Source organism: Haliotis rubra, unplaced genomic scaffold (genome assembly GCF_003918875.1).
Source record: "Haliotis rubra isolate DU_JTF1 unplaced genomic scaffold, ASM391887v1 Scf58, whole genome shotgun sequence".
Lineage (NCBI taxonomy): Eukaryota > Metazoa > Mollusca > Gastropoda > Lepetellida > Haliotidae > Haliotis > Haliotis rubra.
The window spans coordinates 1,739,428-1,759,115 of record NW_025767279.1 but is presented as its reverse complement, the minus strand read 5'-3'; the positions used below and the strand labels follow the sequence as shown (position 1 = coordinate 1,759,115).

General features: G+C 43.2%; 1 protein-coding gene across 4 annotated transcripts in view; it reads right to left on the bottom strand.

The window, feature by feature from the left end:
- The window catches only part of LOC124254714 (serine/threonine-protein kinase TBK1-like), a 73,772-nt gene that overhangs the window by 3,247 nt on the left and 50,837 nt on the right, over nt 1-19,688 (bottom strand). For all 4 annotated transcript variants that reach the window (XM_046688564.1, XM_046688562.1, XM_046688563.1 and 1 more), the window contains 9 exons: nt 19,488-19,667; nt 18,058-18,269; nt 17,601-17,751; nt 16,397-16,598; nt 9,349-9,461; nt 7,589-7,708; nt 7,044-7,145; nt 6,739-6,835; nt 5,594-5,850 (listed from right to left, as the gene is read on the bottom strand). In XM_046688564.1, coding sequence (XP_046544520.1) covers nt 5,594-5,850; nt 6,739-6,835; nt 7,044-7,145; nt 7,589-7,708; nt 9,349-9,461; nt 16,397-16,598; nt 17,601-17,751; nt 18,058-18,269; nt 19,488-19,667 — 1,434 coding nt within the window. The remainder of the gene's footprint in view (nt 1-5,593; nt 5,851-6,738; nt 6,836-7,043; nt 7,146-7,588; nt 7,709-9,348; nt 9,462-16,396; nt 16,599-17,600; nt 17,752-18,057; nt 18,270-19,487; nt 19,668-19,688) is intronic.

Here is a 19,688-nt window from a genome sequence, read left to right as displayed (position 1 = left end):
ATCAGGGAGTCCAATGTCAAAATGGCAAAAGGCAATTTGGAGAAAATTAAAATTACAATACAAGACAACAAAAGAAAAGGTACTTCTCCAAATTGTCGATTCCCTTAAGGCCAAAATAAAGATTTGGACTGAAAGAAAGAATCAATGGGAAAAGAAAAATAAATTCATCAAACAAAATAAACTTTTTAGAAATAATGAAAAGCACTTCTACAGGCAACTGAAAACAAAGGGTGATGGTGAACATGACAAACGGCCTCCGATGGATGCCAATGATAGGTTCTGGAAACAGTTGTGGTCTGTACCCGGCAACTGTAACCTTGAGGCACCATGGGTCCGTGACAATGACCATGCAATGCATGAGAAAGTAACTCGGTTGTTTGTCTGTTATATCTCACCAGATTGCCTGAAAAGTGTTATCAAAAAGTCCAAATCTAATACAGTTCCAGGGCCTGATGGCATTCGAAACCAGTACTGGAAACTGTTCTCCTGTGTCCAAACACCATTACTTCACTGTTTCAATTCTCTCGTGGACACAGGTGATGTTCCCCCATGGTTCTGCAAAGGTCGCACAATACTCCTCCCCAATAAAAGGAGACTTGACTGATCCCTATCACATGTTTCAATACACAATACAAAATATTCACAGGGTGTTTAACAAACCTCGTGTCATCTTACTGCTCTTCCAATGATATAATTTACAGAGAGCAGAAGGGGGCAAGAAAGGGATGTTGGGGGTGCAAGGATCAACTTCTTGTACAGAAAATGATTTTGGAAGAGGCTAAAACATATCACCGCAACCTCTCCATGTGCTGGATTGACTACAAAAAAGCATACGACTCTCTCCCTCACGAATGGATTCTGAAGTCTCTTCATTGTATTGACCTCCCTGAGCGACTACTTGATTTACTCAAGTCTTTAATGAGTTGCTGTCGACTCAACTTGAGATGTACTCGCAAGGGCAGGTGCAGACTTCGGAATCTATTCCAATCAGAAGGGGTATATTTCAGGGGGATTCCTTTAGTCCTTTGCTTTTTTTCTTAGTCTTTAAATCCTTTGAGCTTTCTGCTCAATAAACAGGAGAGTTACCATCCCGGACCTCCTCAGCACAGATCCCCAACACCTCTTACTCATCTCCTTTACATGGATGAAATCGAGCTCCTTGCCAAAGGAGATTCCAATTTGAAAGAGCAGGTTCTCCTTGTCGTGTCCTTTTCTAATGATATTGGCATGACATTTGGACTCGACAAATGTAATACTCTTCATTTGAAACATGGCAAGGTAACTAATGATGGATCGGTCAAGTTTCAAGGGGGAGGAGTTATTGAACATCTTGTTGAAGATCAGGCCTACACCTATCTTGGAATGCAAGTTCGAGACAAGCTCTAGAATGCCTGGATTCAAGACAAACTTCGGGCCAAGTATAAATCTCGCCTAAAGAAAATCGGGAGCTCACAGCTAAATGCTTGAAAGTCAAAGCCACCAATACTTTTGCTGTGCCAGTCCTCTCCTATTCCTTTGGAGTAGTAGATTGGACAAAACAAGATATCCAGAGTCTTGACCGCCTGACCAGAAGGATCGTGTCTGATAACAGAGCACACCACCCTCGTTCCTCTCTTAATCGTTTATATATGCCAATCAATTCTGGAGGTCGGGGTTTGATTAATGTGCAAGCTCTTCACGATAAAATTTTATTGTGTACTTTTGCACATATCTATTTATCGGATGATCCTCTGGTGATGCATGTGAAGACTCATGATGAAAGCAAGGAATTCCACAGCTATTTTAAGCGTGCCAAGGTTGTTGGACAGAACCTGAAACCTGAGGTTGATTTTGTTGATGGCGATGTACTGCTGGGCGGTACAGCGATGGGAGTAAACCAGGTGAAGTCCTTCACCAAGTCTGCCCAGAGTCGGTCTTTTGTGGAGAAGCTTTCTGAAAAGCCATTGCATCATGTGTACATGCAGTGTGTGGAACAGAATAGCAATCCCACCGACTCCTTCGCCTGGATGAAGTCGGCTGGTCTCAAATGTGAAACTGAGGGCTTCCTTTTTGCTGCTCAGGACCAGTCACTTCCTACACGCAATCGCCTCAATGTGATTCTTAAAGAAAATATTAACATTAAATGCCGACTGTGTAATGAATTTACAGAAACTGTCCAACACCTTGTCAGTGGATGCCCTTCCTTGGAACAAACAGCATATCTAAAGAGACATGATGGCATGGCTCGCTGCTTTTATTACCGTCTTCGCCATGCCTGTGGCTTTGACTCTGAGGTCAATCCATGGTCATCCCCTGAACATGTCCAGGGTGCCATGGAAAATGATGCTTTCAAACTTTTGTGGAATAGGCCGATATACAGCCTTAGAAGAATCCTGCCAACAAACTTGATCTTGTGCTTTTTGATAAAGCCAATGAATTTATTTATATCATTGAATTTTCTGTCCCTTTTGACAGCAATGTGATTGGCAAGATTCAGGAACAGCATGCTAAATATGCGGATCTCGCCTTTGAAATGTCTCGCTTGCATCCCAAGTACACTGTCGTCAGGCTCCCCATTGTTCTCGGGGCCCTTGGTTTGGTACCTCCTGATCTCTTGGCGCAGATCAGGAGAGTGCCCGGGTTCTCCACCGCGAGTACAGCCTTCTGACACTCCGGGTAAGGCAGAAGGCTGCTGTGTTGGGGAGCCTTCATATTCTCCGGAAAGTTCTTGGTGGGTTCGACTAGGCAGCGTTTCCTGTTTGGGCTGCATGTAGAGGGGGCAAGGGCCCTGAGCTGATGATGAGCCTTACCAGCCTGACTGTGCCATGATCACCCGAACCCTTTCTGCTGCACACTATCTTTAATCTGTAAAACATAATAATAATAATGTGTACATTTATATAGCGCCAAACCCCACACTAGGTATGCTCAAAGCGCTAACAATCAACAACACAGCACAGTATAACCCCGGAAAACCCAAGCTGCCTGTTAGGCGCTAGAAGGTTATAGTCACAAGACTTTATCCCACTGGGTACTAGGACTCTGATGGGTACTCGAGTACCCGGCAACGGGTCGGGTACGGCAGGACTCGAGTCCAAATTCCAGGACTCGAGTATCCGACAAAGGGAGACAACTCTAAACTAAACGTGATAACGTGTGCAGTGATGGATCAGAAAAGGTCGAAGGTATGGTCCCATTTTGATCTTGACACTTCAAAACCAAGTGTCGCCTTTGCGGCATTATGCTGAGTTATGCAGGGAGCTCAACAAGCTCAATGAGAAAACATCTTAACATGAAAACACAAGTCCATCAGTGTGTACGATTCTTCCCAAAATTGGGTCAAAAAGCAATCCACGCTGACGCAGGGATATTTGGGGGGTTACAACAAGGACCAGCCCTATAAAATGCACCCCCCAAATCTGGTTGAAACATTCACATTACAACGTCAGCAGGATGCCGCGACTCACAACAGCTCAGAGGAACCAGGCGCTAGGAAGACTTGAAACTGGCCACACTGCACAAACCGTTGCCAATCACTTCCAGGTCAATGTTCGGACCAGCTCCAGGCTGCAGCAACGTTTCCGGGCCACCAACACCACAAATGATCGCCCCCGTACTGGCAGACCAAGGCTGACCACAAGGCGACAACCGCCATGTTGTGCGACAGCATGTACAGAATCCCTTCATACAGGCATCCGAAACAGCACGCCAGACAGTGGGAACACACGTAAGAACAATCAGTACTGATACAGTACGCCGACGTCTTAACAGCGGGAACCTCCATTGCCGTAGACCTTACCTTGGAGCTATCCTCACCCCTCGTCATCGGCGTGAACGTCTACAGTTTGCCCTACAACATCAAAACTGGCGATACAGACAATGGAGTACTGTTCTGTTCACAGATGAGAGTCTGTACTGCGTATCAACTGCAGATGGCAGAACAAGAATATGGCGACGACGTGTCAAGCGTTACTCAGACCAATGTGTGTGAAAGAGACTCATGGGGAGGCGCAAGCATCATGGTATGGGGTGGAATAATCCTGAACCAGAGGTCCTGTGGTGTTCCAGAACCTTGGTTCAGGGAGAGGAGGCGGCATCACAGCGGTGAGCTACATCAACCAAGCTATACCACATTTCGCACGTCACCGGAACAACATTTTTTAGCATGATAACGCCCGGGCCCATACTGCCAGAGCTACATGGGACTTCCTACAGCAGAACGGTGTCAACATTATGCAGTGGTCAGCCCTTAGTCCTGATTTAAACCCAATTGAACATCTTTGGAATGAAATTCAGAGGAGACTGAATAATGTCATACCAAGGCCGAACACAGCCGATTTGTTGCGCCAGGCCTTTCTCAGAGTGTGGTTCCAAGTACCAATGGCTTTCATCAATCGATTGGTGCACTCCATGCATAGACGCTGTGCTGCAGTTATTGTTGCTCGTGGTGGTCACACTAGATACTGAAGTCAAAGGTCTGAATGGACTGCAAACGTTCACGTAATGTCTTGAAATTCTTCTGAGTTAATCATTGATGTGTCAAGATATTGTACACAAACATGTTTTTGATCCGCTTATGTCAAATTCTGTAATGATTTGATTACAGTGCCTATCTAATTTTGAATTCGTACTGACGTTTGTTTTTCTGCTGAGTATAGTAACATGCCCAAAGACCCTCCATGATTACCTTATGAAGTAATATATGCCGACACCAAAACTCATCTTCAAGATATTCTATAGCAGTAACCTGGCGTATCTTTGACAACAGATATCTGGACCAGCTGTGCCACCCACGGTTTAATACATCACCGTCACAGGGCATTACATCACAGACGAGTGGGATCTAAAATCATGCATTCTTACCATTAGACGCGTGGACGATCATCCATGATGCACTTTGTGACAATGTGCAATCTTTTCAAAGAAATTCACATTTGATATTGGTTAAACGAAACGTGCTTTAATAAATGTTCTGATTTTGACAATTGCTTGTTTTTTCTGAATTTTGTTCTCTGCATTGTGGGTTGAACCTCCATTGTTACTCCAGTCTCAAAGCTTTTCAAACCCTCGATTTTTGTGTATCCATAACCACGTGTTGCGACACGAGACGCTATACCTCACATGAACCGGTTTCTGTTGTGGGCTGTTTGCGCCAGTGTTCAGTTGAGTAATGTGGCCTTTCAATTTAATACAGACGTTATAACTTAGAAGTGCTGCATTCTTGCGTGAAATTCCATTGAAAACTACCTAAAACAAACACATAGCTCTCACTAAAATTTTTACTATAACTTAAAAGTTTCGGGTACTCGAGTCCGGGTCGGGTTTTATCCCCCGGGTACTCGAGTCCGATTTTTGCTACCCGTCAGAGCCCTACCGGGTACCCATTTTCTGCTGGGTGAACAGAGGCAATTTTGAACAAACTCACTTGCCTAAGGTGAGACCACATGTATTACATGTGCTTCGTTGTGGGGCAGGACTGAAGTCCTAGAGTCATGCTGCCAAACACGGTCACCCATCTAAGGACTCTCTGCGCTCAACATTGCTAAACTTTGCTGATTTGTGACCTGAGCTCTACGCACAGGACCACAAACCACCACACACATGTATGACTTACTCTGAAGAAATGTCACTCGTGCTGGTCAACAGGCTACTTTGAACTGCTGCGCCTTGCAATGCATTGTAGGCGACTCCTGCACTACGACTCCCGCCATAGCCTTCATCTCTGCTTTTGGACTGACCACTGACGGTCACATTCAACTCAGGCACTGACTCAGCTGGGGCTGTTGGCTGCAGCCGGCTGTATGTGAACTGATCTCCATTTGTCACCCACGTCTGCACTTTCTCAAAAATCTCTCCGCATTTGGCTTCAGTCTGGAAGACATGTTCTACTTGCTTACAAACCAGTAAAAGTATTGCTGTGTGACATTTTGAGTGAGTTTAGTTTTACAATATTACAGAGTGAGTGAGTTGGGTTTTACACTGCTTTTAGCAATATTCCAGCAATATCATGGCGGGGGACACCAGAAATAGGCTTCACACATTGTACTCATGTGGGGAATCAAACCTAAGCCTTCGGCATGACGAGCAAACCCTTTAACCACTGGGCTACCCCACCGCCCCCATGTGTGACATGTCGATTAAATACAGCTTATGTTATCAAACAGGCTTTATGCATTTGATATAGATGACGATCATAAATGTTTTAAGAAAGACATAAAAAACAAACCAAAAATCAAAATTGACCTTCATAAGAAAGCATATATGAAATGAAAATCTAGCAATTAGCATACTTACACTAAGAAGATATTGAGTGAGTGAGTTTAGTTTTACACCCCATGCAGCAATATTCCAGCTTTATGGCGGAGGTCTGTAATAATCGAGTCTGGATCAGACATTCCAGGGATCAACAGCGTCAACATCAATCTACGCAACTGGGATACGATGACATGTGTCAACCCAGTCAGCGAGCCTGACCACCCGATCCTGTTAGTCGCCTCTTACGACAAGCATGGATTGCTGAAGATCAATTCTAACCCAGACCTTCACAGGTAAGAAGCTATTGAATGTGTGAGAGAATGAACTTGGCTGAAAGCCAGTTTGACCATTATTCCACTTATATCACTGGGTGTCAGCCATATGTGGTAGAAAAGCCTGAAATAATGCACATCTCAGACATTTACTACTTTGGTGAAACCTAATGAGTGCTAACGAACCTAGAAACATAATAATGGTGATCTGGCAAATATTCAAAGGACCTACTTTGTCAAGTTTTGTGCTCAAGAGTTGTTGGCAATCAATTACACTTTCAATATTTTTCTCAATCTTTGAGATGCGGTTCAGGTTCTTTGAAAGGGCCCTGAAAAGAAACAAGAATAAATTTTTTACCCTCAATAACAAAATTGGCCATCAAAACTAAGTGTTATAATATGAAAGGTTCATCCACTAAACTTTACAAATGACCCAGGTTTGAGAATCAAATATGAACTTGTGTTTGTTGTGGCAGAACGAGTGATCATGTCAGCTGCTAGACAACCCTCTTACCCCCTGTTTACTGAGATACTTACGCATAGAACTTCATGGAATCTGTGTACATGATGTCCAGATTTCTGTAGCAGTGATCCTGCAAGATGGACGAAATTGCAACACTCTGATGTTGCAGTTTTTGCCTGGAAGTAAAAACGGAAGACATCTTGTGAATATATTTTTTCTCCAGCTCAAAACCACTTAGAAGAAGATACAAGAGTGTTAGAAATATTGTCTCTAGTATATACCAGAAAGAAAGACTTGTTTGTTGTTTCAAGCATCACTGCAATATTCCATCAATACGATGGTTTGTAAATAATGAACATCGTGTTGATCAAATTAGGATGAGATGCAGGGATATGCATCAACCATGTCAGCTTGTCTAACCACTCAATCACCATCAGTCACCTCTTTCAAGAAAAATCAATTGCTGAAAATCAATTCCAATCCAAACATTGATGGGGACCGAGTTAAAAGAACTGATAGTAAGACAACCTTATCACCGAAGAAAGCCTAAATGTGACTGTAATGAGAATGCCTCATTCAAAACTAGTTAAACGTTGGATACAAACATGAATTGGTTTACCGTTCAAATATGTGTATCTGTTGATCGTGTTGTGTCATCTGATCCTTCACATTCCTGTCACGGCGGAAACGACTCTGTATACTGGCTATCACGGAGACAAGGTGGCTGATCTTTGATAGGCTAAAAATATAAAGAAACATAAAAAATAACAACAATTAAGATACAATCAGCTAGTGGAATGACACAGGAGTGATGTGCATTGGCGGATCCAGGGGGTTCGAACCCCCCCTTTTGAAAATGACTTAAAACCACATTGAAGATTTTTTTGCATTGGCAGAGCCAATGTGGGGTTCAGGGGCTTTGAGCCATCCCCCCCCCCCCAACGACACACACACCTCATAATTCCTGGATCCGCCCATGATGTGAATGAAACTTATCATGACTAACAGCACCAGAGTTAAAGTAGAAAAAGGGGGGAGGTAACTCTGACAAGAATAACATGCAATTACAGAGACAACATACCTTGTACACAGGGGAGGCAACTCTGATATGGTTAGTACAACATACAAGTTTAGAGCAAAGAAATCTCCTTGAAATACATTTACAATGAAATGCTCACAACCTATACATCCAAAATCTGATTAGAACAGATCAGAGTATGTGAGCCTTCTGCTTGTTGATAGATGTTTCATGTGAATCCATGTGTAACAAAAACAATGACACACAGCTTGACTACTACTGTGATACTGCTACAAGCTTAACTGCCAGCTTGGTTACAGAGAAATTAACGGCAACTATGATGGATGTTAGTAAGTAAAATATTCATAAACATTAAATTAAAACCAGGGATCTGCTGTGCTTAGCAATAATACGGACAAATCCTGGTTGCTGAGAATGAAGACACATCTCTCATGCCATAGTTGCTGACATTTGTAACAAGTTATAGATAACTAAACCCAGGGGGGTATTTCAGAGATCTGGTCCCTCTGTTTCACCATAGGAAAAGTAATACTGGTTTTCAGTTGTGCTTCTCTAAAGAAATGGGTGACACTGTGGTTTTAAGAATTCTTGAATTGGTCTTGACTTACTGAAATTTTGCAACCAATCAACTTTTTTCAACAGTCCAAAGAGGACAATTTGCTCTAAAATATATTCCTGACTGAATTCCTTAATGCCTGTTTTGCATGACATATTTTGAAGTCTAACTACTATATAAAACATATGAATGAATGGTGACCTAATTTCATGACTAAACTCATTGTTTTTTGTGAAATGAAAATTTGACTTAAAATGGCAGATTCTACTGGGTGGAAGAGCTTAGGCCGGGTATATTCATAGCATTGGACTACTTGATTTTTGCTGGAGTATAACATTGAAAAGGTTGGAAGAATACCTACTTAAATATTTTCTTAACAGTTATGACTTGTTATCAAAATGAAACCACTTTTCAGAGTTCTTCCTTGTTTTTGTTTTTCTTTGTTGTTTAACATCACCCTCAGAATATTCCAGCTATATAGCAGCGGTCAGTAGATAATCAAGTCTGGACCAGACAATCCAGTGATCAACAGGATGAGCATCGGTCTATGCAACTGGGATACGATGACATGTGTTAACCAAGTCAGCAAGCCTAACATCCCAATCCCCGTTATTCGCCTATTACGATAAATATGGGTTGCTGAAGACCAATTCTAACCCAGATCTTCATGGGTTACTTTTCTTAGTACTTGTCATGGGTTTAACAGAAAGTTTTGCATAATGAGCGTACACTCCATGATACAACACTGTCTGCGGCCCTGGACTATCTACGTAACGCCTCTTACCAGTCTGTATCCTTGCATCTGGCGCACCACTTCTTCATGCGAACCTCATCCTGATCAAGCCTCTCTACCAGTGCTGTGCGATAGTTGACTATCTCTAAAGTCCGCTCTTCTGCCTAACAGATACAAATTGACAAAAAATATTTATCAAGAGAATTATGATATAATGGATCATTTAAGCATATGACCAAATGACCTAAATGATGCCCAGAGGCTAATAAGAATAATTCATTTGTATAGCGCCTAAATTCCAGGATAGGCCTGCTCAACGGTTGGTTATTTGTGCAGCTTTGTTCTGGATTCGTTGAAGGTGCGAGATGACAGTTGATCCAGACAAGAGGGAGTTACCATAATCTAATCTTGATGTGACAAAGGAATTCATGAGAGTTTTGCAAGTGTCCGTATCAATGTACTTGCAGATTTTGCCTATTTTGCTGAGATGGTAATTTGCCGTTTGGGCGGTTTTGAGTGCCTGAGCTTTACTGGACATCAAGCAGTCCATGATTACTCCAAAGTTCTTGACCCGTGATGATAGATGGACAAGGACTGAATCCACTTTAATGCTCACAGGAGGGAGTTTTGATAACTGTTTCTGAGTACCAAAAACGATGAGGTCTGTCTTGTCACCATTCAATTTAAAGCAATTGCACACATCCATTTGTGGACATCAGTGATGCAGTGTTCCATCGTTGTGACGGCACTTGACACATCTGTCGGATTTATGGTTATATACAACTGCTGATCATCAGCATAACCATGATATTAATTATATCTTACTTGACAATACAATATGGCTTTGGCTGACACGAAAACTTGTCTTGATAAGTTAAATTCTAAGATTTTTAATCTTGATTTGTTGAGTGAATTATACTCCTAAGGAAGCAAAACTGTCGACAGCCAAGAACAGTTGTCTTTCACAATATTTTCCAATTTTTACATGAAAAAAGCAACAAGACATGCATAGGATAAAAAATACTAAGAACTTCTTAGCAGTGCTGCTTTCTTTCAGTAAAGAGGCTAGGTGAGATATGAGAAAATTACCATGGCTTACACAAGTCATAAAAAACAATTGTCAGGATCACAATAATGTAATTTTCTGACTTAAATTGATATTTTATACTTATCCTGACTCATGCTAATTTTGCTAATTATGCTTGTCTCCTTCCTCTTGCGAATGATAGTGCAACACTTGAAATCCCTTGAAGTTCCCTTTAAAATGGTGGACGTAAAATCAACCACCCAGAGTAGCGTCCCTTTGGCGCCCAAATGGTCACATGATCGACCATATTTGTCCCTTTCTCCGTATGTAAGCCCGACACCCGGATTTACATGGAAATCCAGAGCGCCATAAGAGGGGCGGTTGGGATGGCTAACCTTATGAGTCAGGATAAGTATAAAATATGAATATTTGTCCTTATCCTGACTCATGCTAATTATGCTTGCAGATTCTGTCGGAAACGGTAGTGGGTCAAGCCAATTCTGGATTCACTAGTTGTAGATTTATGTCCTGTTCTACCCCCCTTGGGAACTTATAACGGCACTTGTTGAAGATTCTTACAACTTCTCTCTGATGAGTCTGGGGGGGACCACAACTTGTCGGATTTCTTCCGAAACTTCTCCTGACATTTTCGTGTGGATTTTAGATATACTAATATTCCATTAGTTATCTATTGCAACTCGATCTCTTGATGTGCGCATCCTGACCCTGAGGCGCGCATCAAGTGGAGATGCGACCCTTCTTCATGGACACGTATGTCCTATACAAGTACAGGGTCTATCACTCATGCTAGTCTGTCCTAGATGTGTGCATGGACTTTTGCTTAACCATTTGCTCTCCAGAGCGTTGGTTTTCACAAGTCACGTGATAAAAAGGGTGAGATTTTCTCAGTGCCTTTGCGGAACCGTTATTTGTTGTGCTACAACAAGTGGCCCAAACTGGTGAATGCCTGAGACGTCTTCGGTGGCAATGTCTCTGAGGTAGTGGTTGGTAAACACCGTGTTCGATCTCCAAAAGCAGCCCTCCATTATAGTTGTAATCAAGCAGTTTCCATGCAGAGCAAGTTTTTTCAATTTTTCATCTCCTTGTTTTAGTTCTCTGTAGGTAGACTTTAAGTGCTCTGACTGGGCATAAGGATAGATCCTGTGTATCCTGTGGCCCAAGTACTGTAGAGAGTGCTAGGATGTGGAACTGTCTGTCAGGCTAGCCGGGCAGCTGGTTCTTGGTGATAAAATCCCATCTCAGTCCAAGATGTACGATGTCACGATGTCTTGATTCAAATCGTGTTCATTCAAAGTCCAGAGCATGTATTTCTGACATCCGTGCAGCTGTTGCTAGGATGATCAGGAACAGTGTTTTCTGAGTCAGTAGTTCAAAGGATGTCCGTTCTAGAGGCTCGTAGACATCACTGGTGAGATGTTGTAGAACTATGTTGAGATCCCAGGCAGGCGTCTTGATTTCTTTGTTGGTCTTCCAACTTGAACGAGCGTAGTAGTGCCAGAATCTCTGGTACTTTGGTCAGCTTGACACCCGTCTTCATGGTGATAACTGTGCTGAGAGCAGCCAAGTACGTTGAGAGTGTTGAACCTTTTAAGTGTCTCGTCTGTCGCAGATGACACAGGTATTCCGCCACTTAAGGATGGGTTGCTTTTACTGCTGTAAAGCCTTTCCTCGTTTCATACTGTTCAAATCTCTGGCACTTGTCGTCGTACAAGTTGCGAGTTGATCTGCATAGAGCTGGTGTTACTGCTTTCGCTGCTCTGGCGGAGTACCCTCTAGTCTTCAGGCAAGCTTTGATACGCTCCACGTGTGTAGCTGGAACAATGCCTGATTCCCGTGAGCTTGCTTGGTGTGTGGATGGACGAGCAGGTTCGACCACTCTGGTAGTTTCAGGGTTGGACTTCAGAGTTCTTGTATGAGGACGGGAAACCATACCCTCGCTGGCAAATAGGGCGTGACCAAAATCAGTTGCAGCATTGTCGTCTGGTTGATTTTCTGTATTACTTGTGGTAGTAGTGCTGGAGGTGGAAACGCATAAGCGTTTAGTCCTTCACATGAAATGCTTAAAGCGTCTGTTACCCATGCCTGAGGATCCGGAATCGGAGTGACGAATGTTGGTAGTTGCTTGTTGAACTTTGTTGCAAACAGGTCTAACAGTGGAGATCCTATTGTCTGTTGACGAGCCGGAACGCTTCTGGGTGTAACATCCACTCCGTCAGAGATGGTTGTAGTGGACGGGATAGGGCGTCTGCTATGACATTCCTTGCTCCTGGAATGTGGCATGCCTTCATGTTGATGTTCAGGTCGTCGACAATGCTGAACAGGAGAGAGCTGACTTTTTGATCTTGTTGATCCTTGTTGATGTAGAATGCCACTATGGAGTTGTCCGTGTGGACCCTGAGTCTTGCGTTCTTTAGTACACTGGACCAGTGTTGTAAAGCGTTGATCACTGCTTTCATCTCCAACAAGTTGATGTTGATTTGACCACTTCCCTGCTGCCACTTCGTTGTCCAGGTGGGCACCCCATCCTTGTAGCGATGCATCTACGTAGAGATGAGTGTTGCAAACCGGCTCTGACAAAAAGGTTCCTCCGCAAACATTCGACTTCCGCATAGGAGGTATGATTTCAGGCTGTCCGGTAGTATCAGCGAATCCAGACTGTCGAGATGGCCGTTCACCAACATTTGTAGTGGGTGCAGCTGTAGTCTCCCTCTGCGAGTCATGTCTTGAGCTGAGGTGAATAGACCAAGCATGTTTTGCCAAGCACGTAGTGTCAACGGAGAGAGCATTGCTTGAGATATCATATGTTGTATCTTGATCCAACGATCCTCTGGGACGACTGTGTGATTCTGTGATGTGATGAGCCATATTCCCAGAAATTGAAGATCCTGTTTTGGTTCCAACTCCGATTAGGAGATTACTAGCCATCTACTGCAATCATGTCCTACGTTGTAGGTACGTGGATCTAGGAGCCCTTGCCATGTCCGTCATGGAAGCGGAGAGATGATCGATTCTGGAATCATGGCTTGAAGCTTGTCTCATCAATCTTCCGGTACTATGTAATGAAGATGTTGTCACCAAAATCTGAACAATGTGCAGCGATGATGCATATATGTCGTCTCTAGATCAGCAAAAATCATTGATGTACTGGGACTGCCATCGATGTGAAGTCTATTTATAGCCGACCGGCTGCTGCAAGCAGAAATCATCTCATGCCTGTCCCGTGATGACAGTCGAACCACGCTGTACCCTGCTAACTGGACTGTAAATGGAGCCTTTCCCACGTTGAAAGAGTTGTTTACAACTGTAGACGACTTCCTGACACGTGACTGTGACGTCACCGGTGTTGCAGGTAAATGATCCTCGTAAAATCTTGTGCAGTCGTTGATTTCTTTGTCAACACTCGGCCTTGTCCGTAACCTGCTTGTTCGGCTTGTGCCGGAGTTACACAAGTGAACACGTGTCTTGATGGCTGAGTGGAAGCACGCGGAAACTTCACCGCATAGTACCGATGTAAGCAGACTGTTCCTGTCTGTTGTGACTGTATTCACTTCAACTTTATAATCTTCACTGCAGTCGTCATCTTATACAGATGTTCTGTAAAGTTGTGTCATAGCCATCATCTAGTTGTAGTGACCAGTTGCGTTATCTTCTTATCTTCCATCTTGAAGATCTATTACGGGATGCAATGATGATCTTGTAATCACAAACCCTGATGTATCATGAAGGGCATCGTATGATGTAGGGGAAATCTGCTATCGTTGAACGGCGGGACATGCTGACTCTGATTATAATCCTCCCCGTAAGTGCCTGCGCGCACCTGGAGAACGACTGGATCTACTTCTGTGTTAGAATCCTTCCTGCTGAGACGCTGAAACTGCGTGGAGGCTCCATCGTGGACTGCTATCGCTAAACTGGCGTTTGTTGAATCCTCCAGGCTTCAAACTGCTGATACTTCTGACAGTAAAGATCTTCATGAACATAACCGTTCGTTCAGGCCTCCATCCGAGAGAGCTTGTATAGCTAATATTCCTTCGTGCAGGCCGTCTGTCATCGGAGGGGTCTGCTATGCTGAGCTGATGTTAGTAGAGTTCTCCAGCCCTCTAACTTCAGACGGTGCAGTTGGACATTTCCCTATCTGAAGATCCATGACGTGAGTCTCGCTGCGTGCAGGTAATCGGTCCCGGTGTGACCGTGTATTCCTCCTGGAGTCTTGAGATATCTCTCTTGGGATGATCTGCGATCGATCCCGATGCGATCTTGACTCTAGGCGAAGGTGGGGTTCCTGGACGTAACTTCCCCTCAGTAGAAGTGCCTTTGCGCAGGCTCTTGATGGTCGTCAGAGTCCGATGGAGATGACGACTCATATCTGCGACGTCTGTAGGGTTCGGGAGAACGCCTCAATTCCTTCCTGCATGAAGACTTCTTAGCAGCACTCTCTGGGGCGTCTACTTCAGATGGGGAGGATCGTCGTGTCCAAGAGCCTTCGCGCAGGCTTCCCTCTTCATCCAGATGTGGTGGGGAGACTGTAGAGCCTTCACGCAGGCTAGTAGACGTTGTAGCGGTCTTCATATCAGCCTCCTCTTGAGCGAAGCGACGTTCCATCATCGACATCATCTGGTCTGTAAACTGTTACATGAACAGTCCCGGGTTGAAGTTCTGCGTTGTCTGAAGAGACTGCTGCAGGGATGATGCATCTGATACTGAAGAGATGTCATCTGAGGCTCGCTGCACTCATGACGAGTTGACGCTGCTGCTATCTCTGGTACCCTATGTCTGCGTTGATAGTAGATCTTCTGTCAAATTCTGCGCTGATACCAATGCCGATGTAGCTGTAGAAGCAGACTTCGTCTTCTTACTGACAATGGTGACTTCAGGTATGATGATGGGTGGATCATCCTAAACATCTGCTTCTTCCGGAGGAACAATCTAGGCTGAGAAAGACCTCATCTTCTGTGTAGCTGATCTTAGACTTCGCTGAAGTCTTCATGGTAGCAGCCTTCTTCTTCTGCGAAGATGAAGATTTGGCCTTCTTCATCTGCGATGAGGTCAGCTCAGTAGACGATGATCACCTATGGCCTCCGGTGATCACCTCTGCTACATCGACCTGCTCCTGAGATATGTTCAGCAATTCACTAGCATTATGAATATCTGCAGCAGTGGTTAACACACGGTTATCAGCGTAATCACTCGAATAAATACCTACGTACCCAGTCCTTAGCACGTCTATGGATGGAAAAAAAGGGAATTATTAAATTCAACAGAATTTGAATGTACACAACACTCACAGCGAGAGCTGAAAGAACATGAAACAGTGCAATTAGGACATAATAAATGAGGGTCAGCCGCAGACACTCGGTACCTACAATGAATACAAGTTTTCATCAATTGTAAACATGAAGAAAACACGAAGCCCTTGCCATGAAGCCCTTGCCATGTCCGTCATGGAAGCGGAGAGATGATCGATTCTGGAATCATGGCTTGAAGCTTGTCTCATCAATCTTCCGGTAAGATGTAATGAAGATGTTGTCACCAGAATCTGAACAATGTGCAGCGATGTTGCATAATACGTCGTCTCTAACATGAAGAAAACACATGTCAAACAACGGAAATTTAGATCAAATTTCAATCCGTAATGTAGAATATAATCCTAAAAAACGTATACAGCAATAATTTTGATGTAAGGTCCGAAAATTAAAAAGGATGTGCTGTATAGGGACCCAGGTGCTCTCACAACCGTCCTAATGGGCGAAGAAGGAGAGAGTGACAAATATGGCCGGTCATGTGATCATTTGGGCGCTGAAGGAAGGAAAGGGACGCTACTCTGGGTGAGTGATTTTATGTCCGCTTTTTTAAAGGGAACTTCAAGGGATTTCAAGTGTTTCACTATCATTCGCAAGAGGAAGGAGACAAGCATAATTAGCAAAATTAGCATGAGTCAGGATAAGGAAACATTATATGCAACAAACATTTCATAACGACTATCCTATGACCAACAACTAAGAAAGAACAAAGCTACGCTAGGAGATCTGTTACCTGTTGGGGAACAGTTACCTTGGCATGCACTGTGAGCAGTGTCCTGTCTTTGAGGAGATCATCCAGCGCTGTGCCTGGGTACTTCATCACATTCAGAAGCATCCTGATCATTTCCAGCATGGAGTAGAAAGTCTCAAACCTCTTCTTTGACTCGGATAGAAGCTGAGACATTGTCAGGAACCTTTCTCCAGAACATTTTAATCTGAACTGGAGGTATAGTCTGAAGGAATAAGAATAGTAATTATGTGTCAGTGTACTGTGATCAATTCCACTGACGCCCAGCATCCCCAACTTATTCATAGCATTTCGGTCCTTCAGTTGTTTACTCAAGATATTACCCCCCCCTAGCCATAAATTATGAACAGTCCCTATGTGGGTCCTTATTACAATGATGAATAACCTAATCACACATACTGATATACGCTCACCTTCCATCCTTTCATCCATCCATACATCCTTTCATCCATCCATCCATCCTTTCTCCATCCATCCTTTCATCCATTCTCCATCCATCCTTTCTCCATCCATCCTTTCATCCATCAATCCTTTCACCCATCCATCAATCCTTCATCCATCAATCCTTTCATCCTTCATTCAATCCTTTCATTCATCCATCCATCATCCACCCTTTCATCCATCCATCCTTCCTTCCATCCATCCTTCCTTCATCATCCATCCTTTCATTCATCCATCCTTAAATCCATCCATCCATATTTCATCCATCCCATCCTTCCTTTCATCCATCCATCCCATCCATATATCATCCATCCTTTCATCCATCCATATTTCATCCATCCTTCCATCAACCCATCCTTTCATCTTTCATCCATCCATTCATCCATCCCATCCATATTCCATGCATTCTTCATCCATCCATCCATCCTTCCTTTCATCCATCCTTCATACCTCCATCCTTTCATCCATCCATCCTGAAGGCAACAAAACATTCCATGATGGTAGTCTTCAATAAAGCAGAAATGACTCGAGTGAGAGATTGAGTTTAGCAATATTCCAGCAATACAAGGGCAGAGGACACCAGAAATGTGCTTCACACATTGTACAAATGTGGGAAATCGAACCCAGACCTTTTGCATGATGAGCAAACGCTTTACCCCACCGGTACTGGAAACTAGCATAGGTCCGTCCTTTGGGCCCTACTGTTCTGGACTCAGTAATGGCTCATGAGTGAATTAAACCAGTAATGACACCGAATGTAATCTACCTGAGGCACAGCTCAGCTTCTACTAGCATCTCCTGTGTCTGCACAGTCTCTGTCGTGTACCGCTTGATGAGATGGGCTCTTGCACAGCAGCTGTGTGCAAGACGCATGTCTTTCTCCATTTCAATGAAATTGGCAAAATCAGCGACCTGTGCTAAAAGGAGACGAAAAAAACAAAACAATACAGATGATATGTCTACACCTGTTGACATACAAAATGTAGCAGCCATAAATTTTTGAGCCCCGTTCTGGGATTTGAACCAGAGACCATCGGATTCAAAGCCGGACACCTTGTCCACATGACCAAAGAGGTTAATCCCGTCAGCAAGCTGACAAGGTAAGGATGTCATCTGTGGGATGACTCCATGCTCTGCTACAAAAACAAAACACAACATCATTTATATAATCATTTACTCTAAAACAACATTTTCACACTGTGAGAAAAACGATGAACTCTTACGTATGATAGGGTGGTGCAGTTTTTCTTTTTCCTGAGATTTCATGTCACAATGGTAAAGGAATATTGTAGCTTGTAAAACATGGAGGGGGTATGAGTCCATGTTGGCTGTAGGGTCGATGATCTCTTCCAGGAGCTTCCCATTCAGTAACAACAGCTGCTCTGTTGCAGGGATCTCTGTGAGGGAAGCTATATGCTCTCTCAGTGTTGAATAGCTGAAAAGTTGAGGAATAAGCGAGTGAGTGAAAAGAGTTTAGTTTTACACCGCTTTTAGCAATTTTCCAGCAATATCATGGTGGGGTACACGAGAACTGGACTGACTGACTGAGTTTGGTTTTACGCCGCTTTTAGCAATATTCCAGCAACATCATGGCAGGGGACACCAGAAATGGGCTTCACTCATTGTACCCATGTGGGGATTCGAACCCGGGTCTTCGGCGAACACTTTAACCACTGGGCTACCCCACCGCACCTTGAGAGTTAAGGACTTCATTTTCACATCATTGTCTTTTGTCTGATGCAGCTGTTGAACACATCATAACTTTGTCTTAGTTACTCTTCAAGATCAACATAAACCAAGTTTATCCTTTCATCATATTACAATTGCACCAATGTTACTATAAATTAAAGCTAAATAATCCAAATTAAATATTTTGATTAAAGAAATGATACTGCTGTCAGCAATATTGCAGCAATTATATTGCAACCTGTAAATAATTGTCTGAGCCAGCAAACCAGTGACAAAATCATGAACATCACTACAAATTAGCTGGTATGAACTTTCAAATTACACAACGCTCAAAAATATCAAAGAAACAGGTGCAAGGATATTATTATCTTACAATTGGCAAAATAGCCACAGGTTTTACTTCCTCTGTGCTTAACTTGACACAATGAAGATGTAAGCGCATTTTTTATTAATAATGAATTTACTTAAGTTTTAATTGTATTTTTTTATTAGAAAAGGAACTTCCATGCTTATTTACAGTAGCAGTAACAGTGACATTCTAAAGACTGCGACAGCTATTGAACTTGTGAGATTCTTGTGTATGTGTCCTTATTCTAACACACTTTGTCGATATTGGTATTGTCTCACTTTAAAATATCTCATTCATTTGAACCCATGTAAGATATTCCCTCATTGCTATTTGAGGCCAGACAATGCCTGTAGGCAAACTGTAGTCAGTTCGGTTGATGTTCATTTGTTGGCTCTATAAGGAGCCATCCGCCGCGTACCGACCGGGCTGTATATATGACACACTGGACACTTGTCTGATTGCATCAGACATCAATGACTGTCTTACCTGATCAACAGTGAATTTATTCTCAAGTTGATTGTGTATGTCTGAAACTCACTGGCATAAGTGCAAATGGTTTGTACTACTGAGGCAGTGCCTAAGAACTAGAACTATGTTTAAAGTCAAGAAACTCACCTGTCAGTCTTGTCCAGGTATAGTTTGAGGTGAGTACATGATGAAGTATGAAATATGGAGAAGGTGAGTTTGTTACTAATTCTATGAACTGCATTGAAAAAGGCATCATAGGATATGACTCTAGCATCATCCGTTTCCATCAGACCAGCTAGAAGGGGAACGACGAGTTTTTTCAATCCACTGAAACATATTGACAAAATA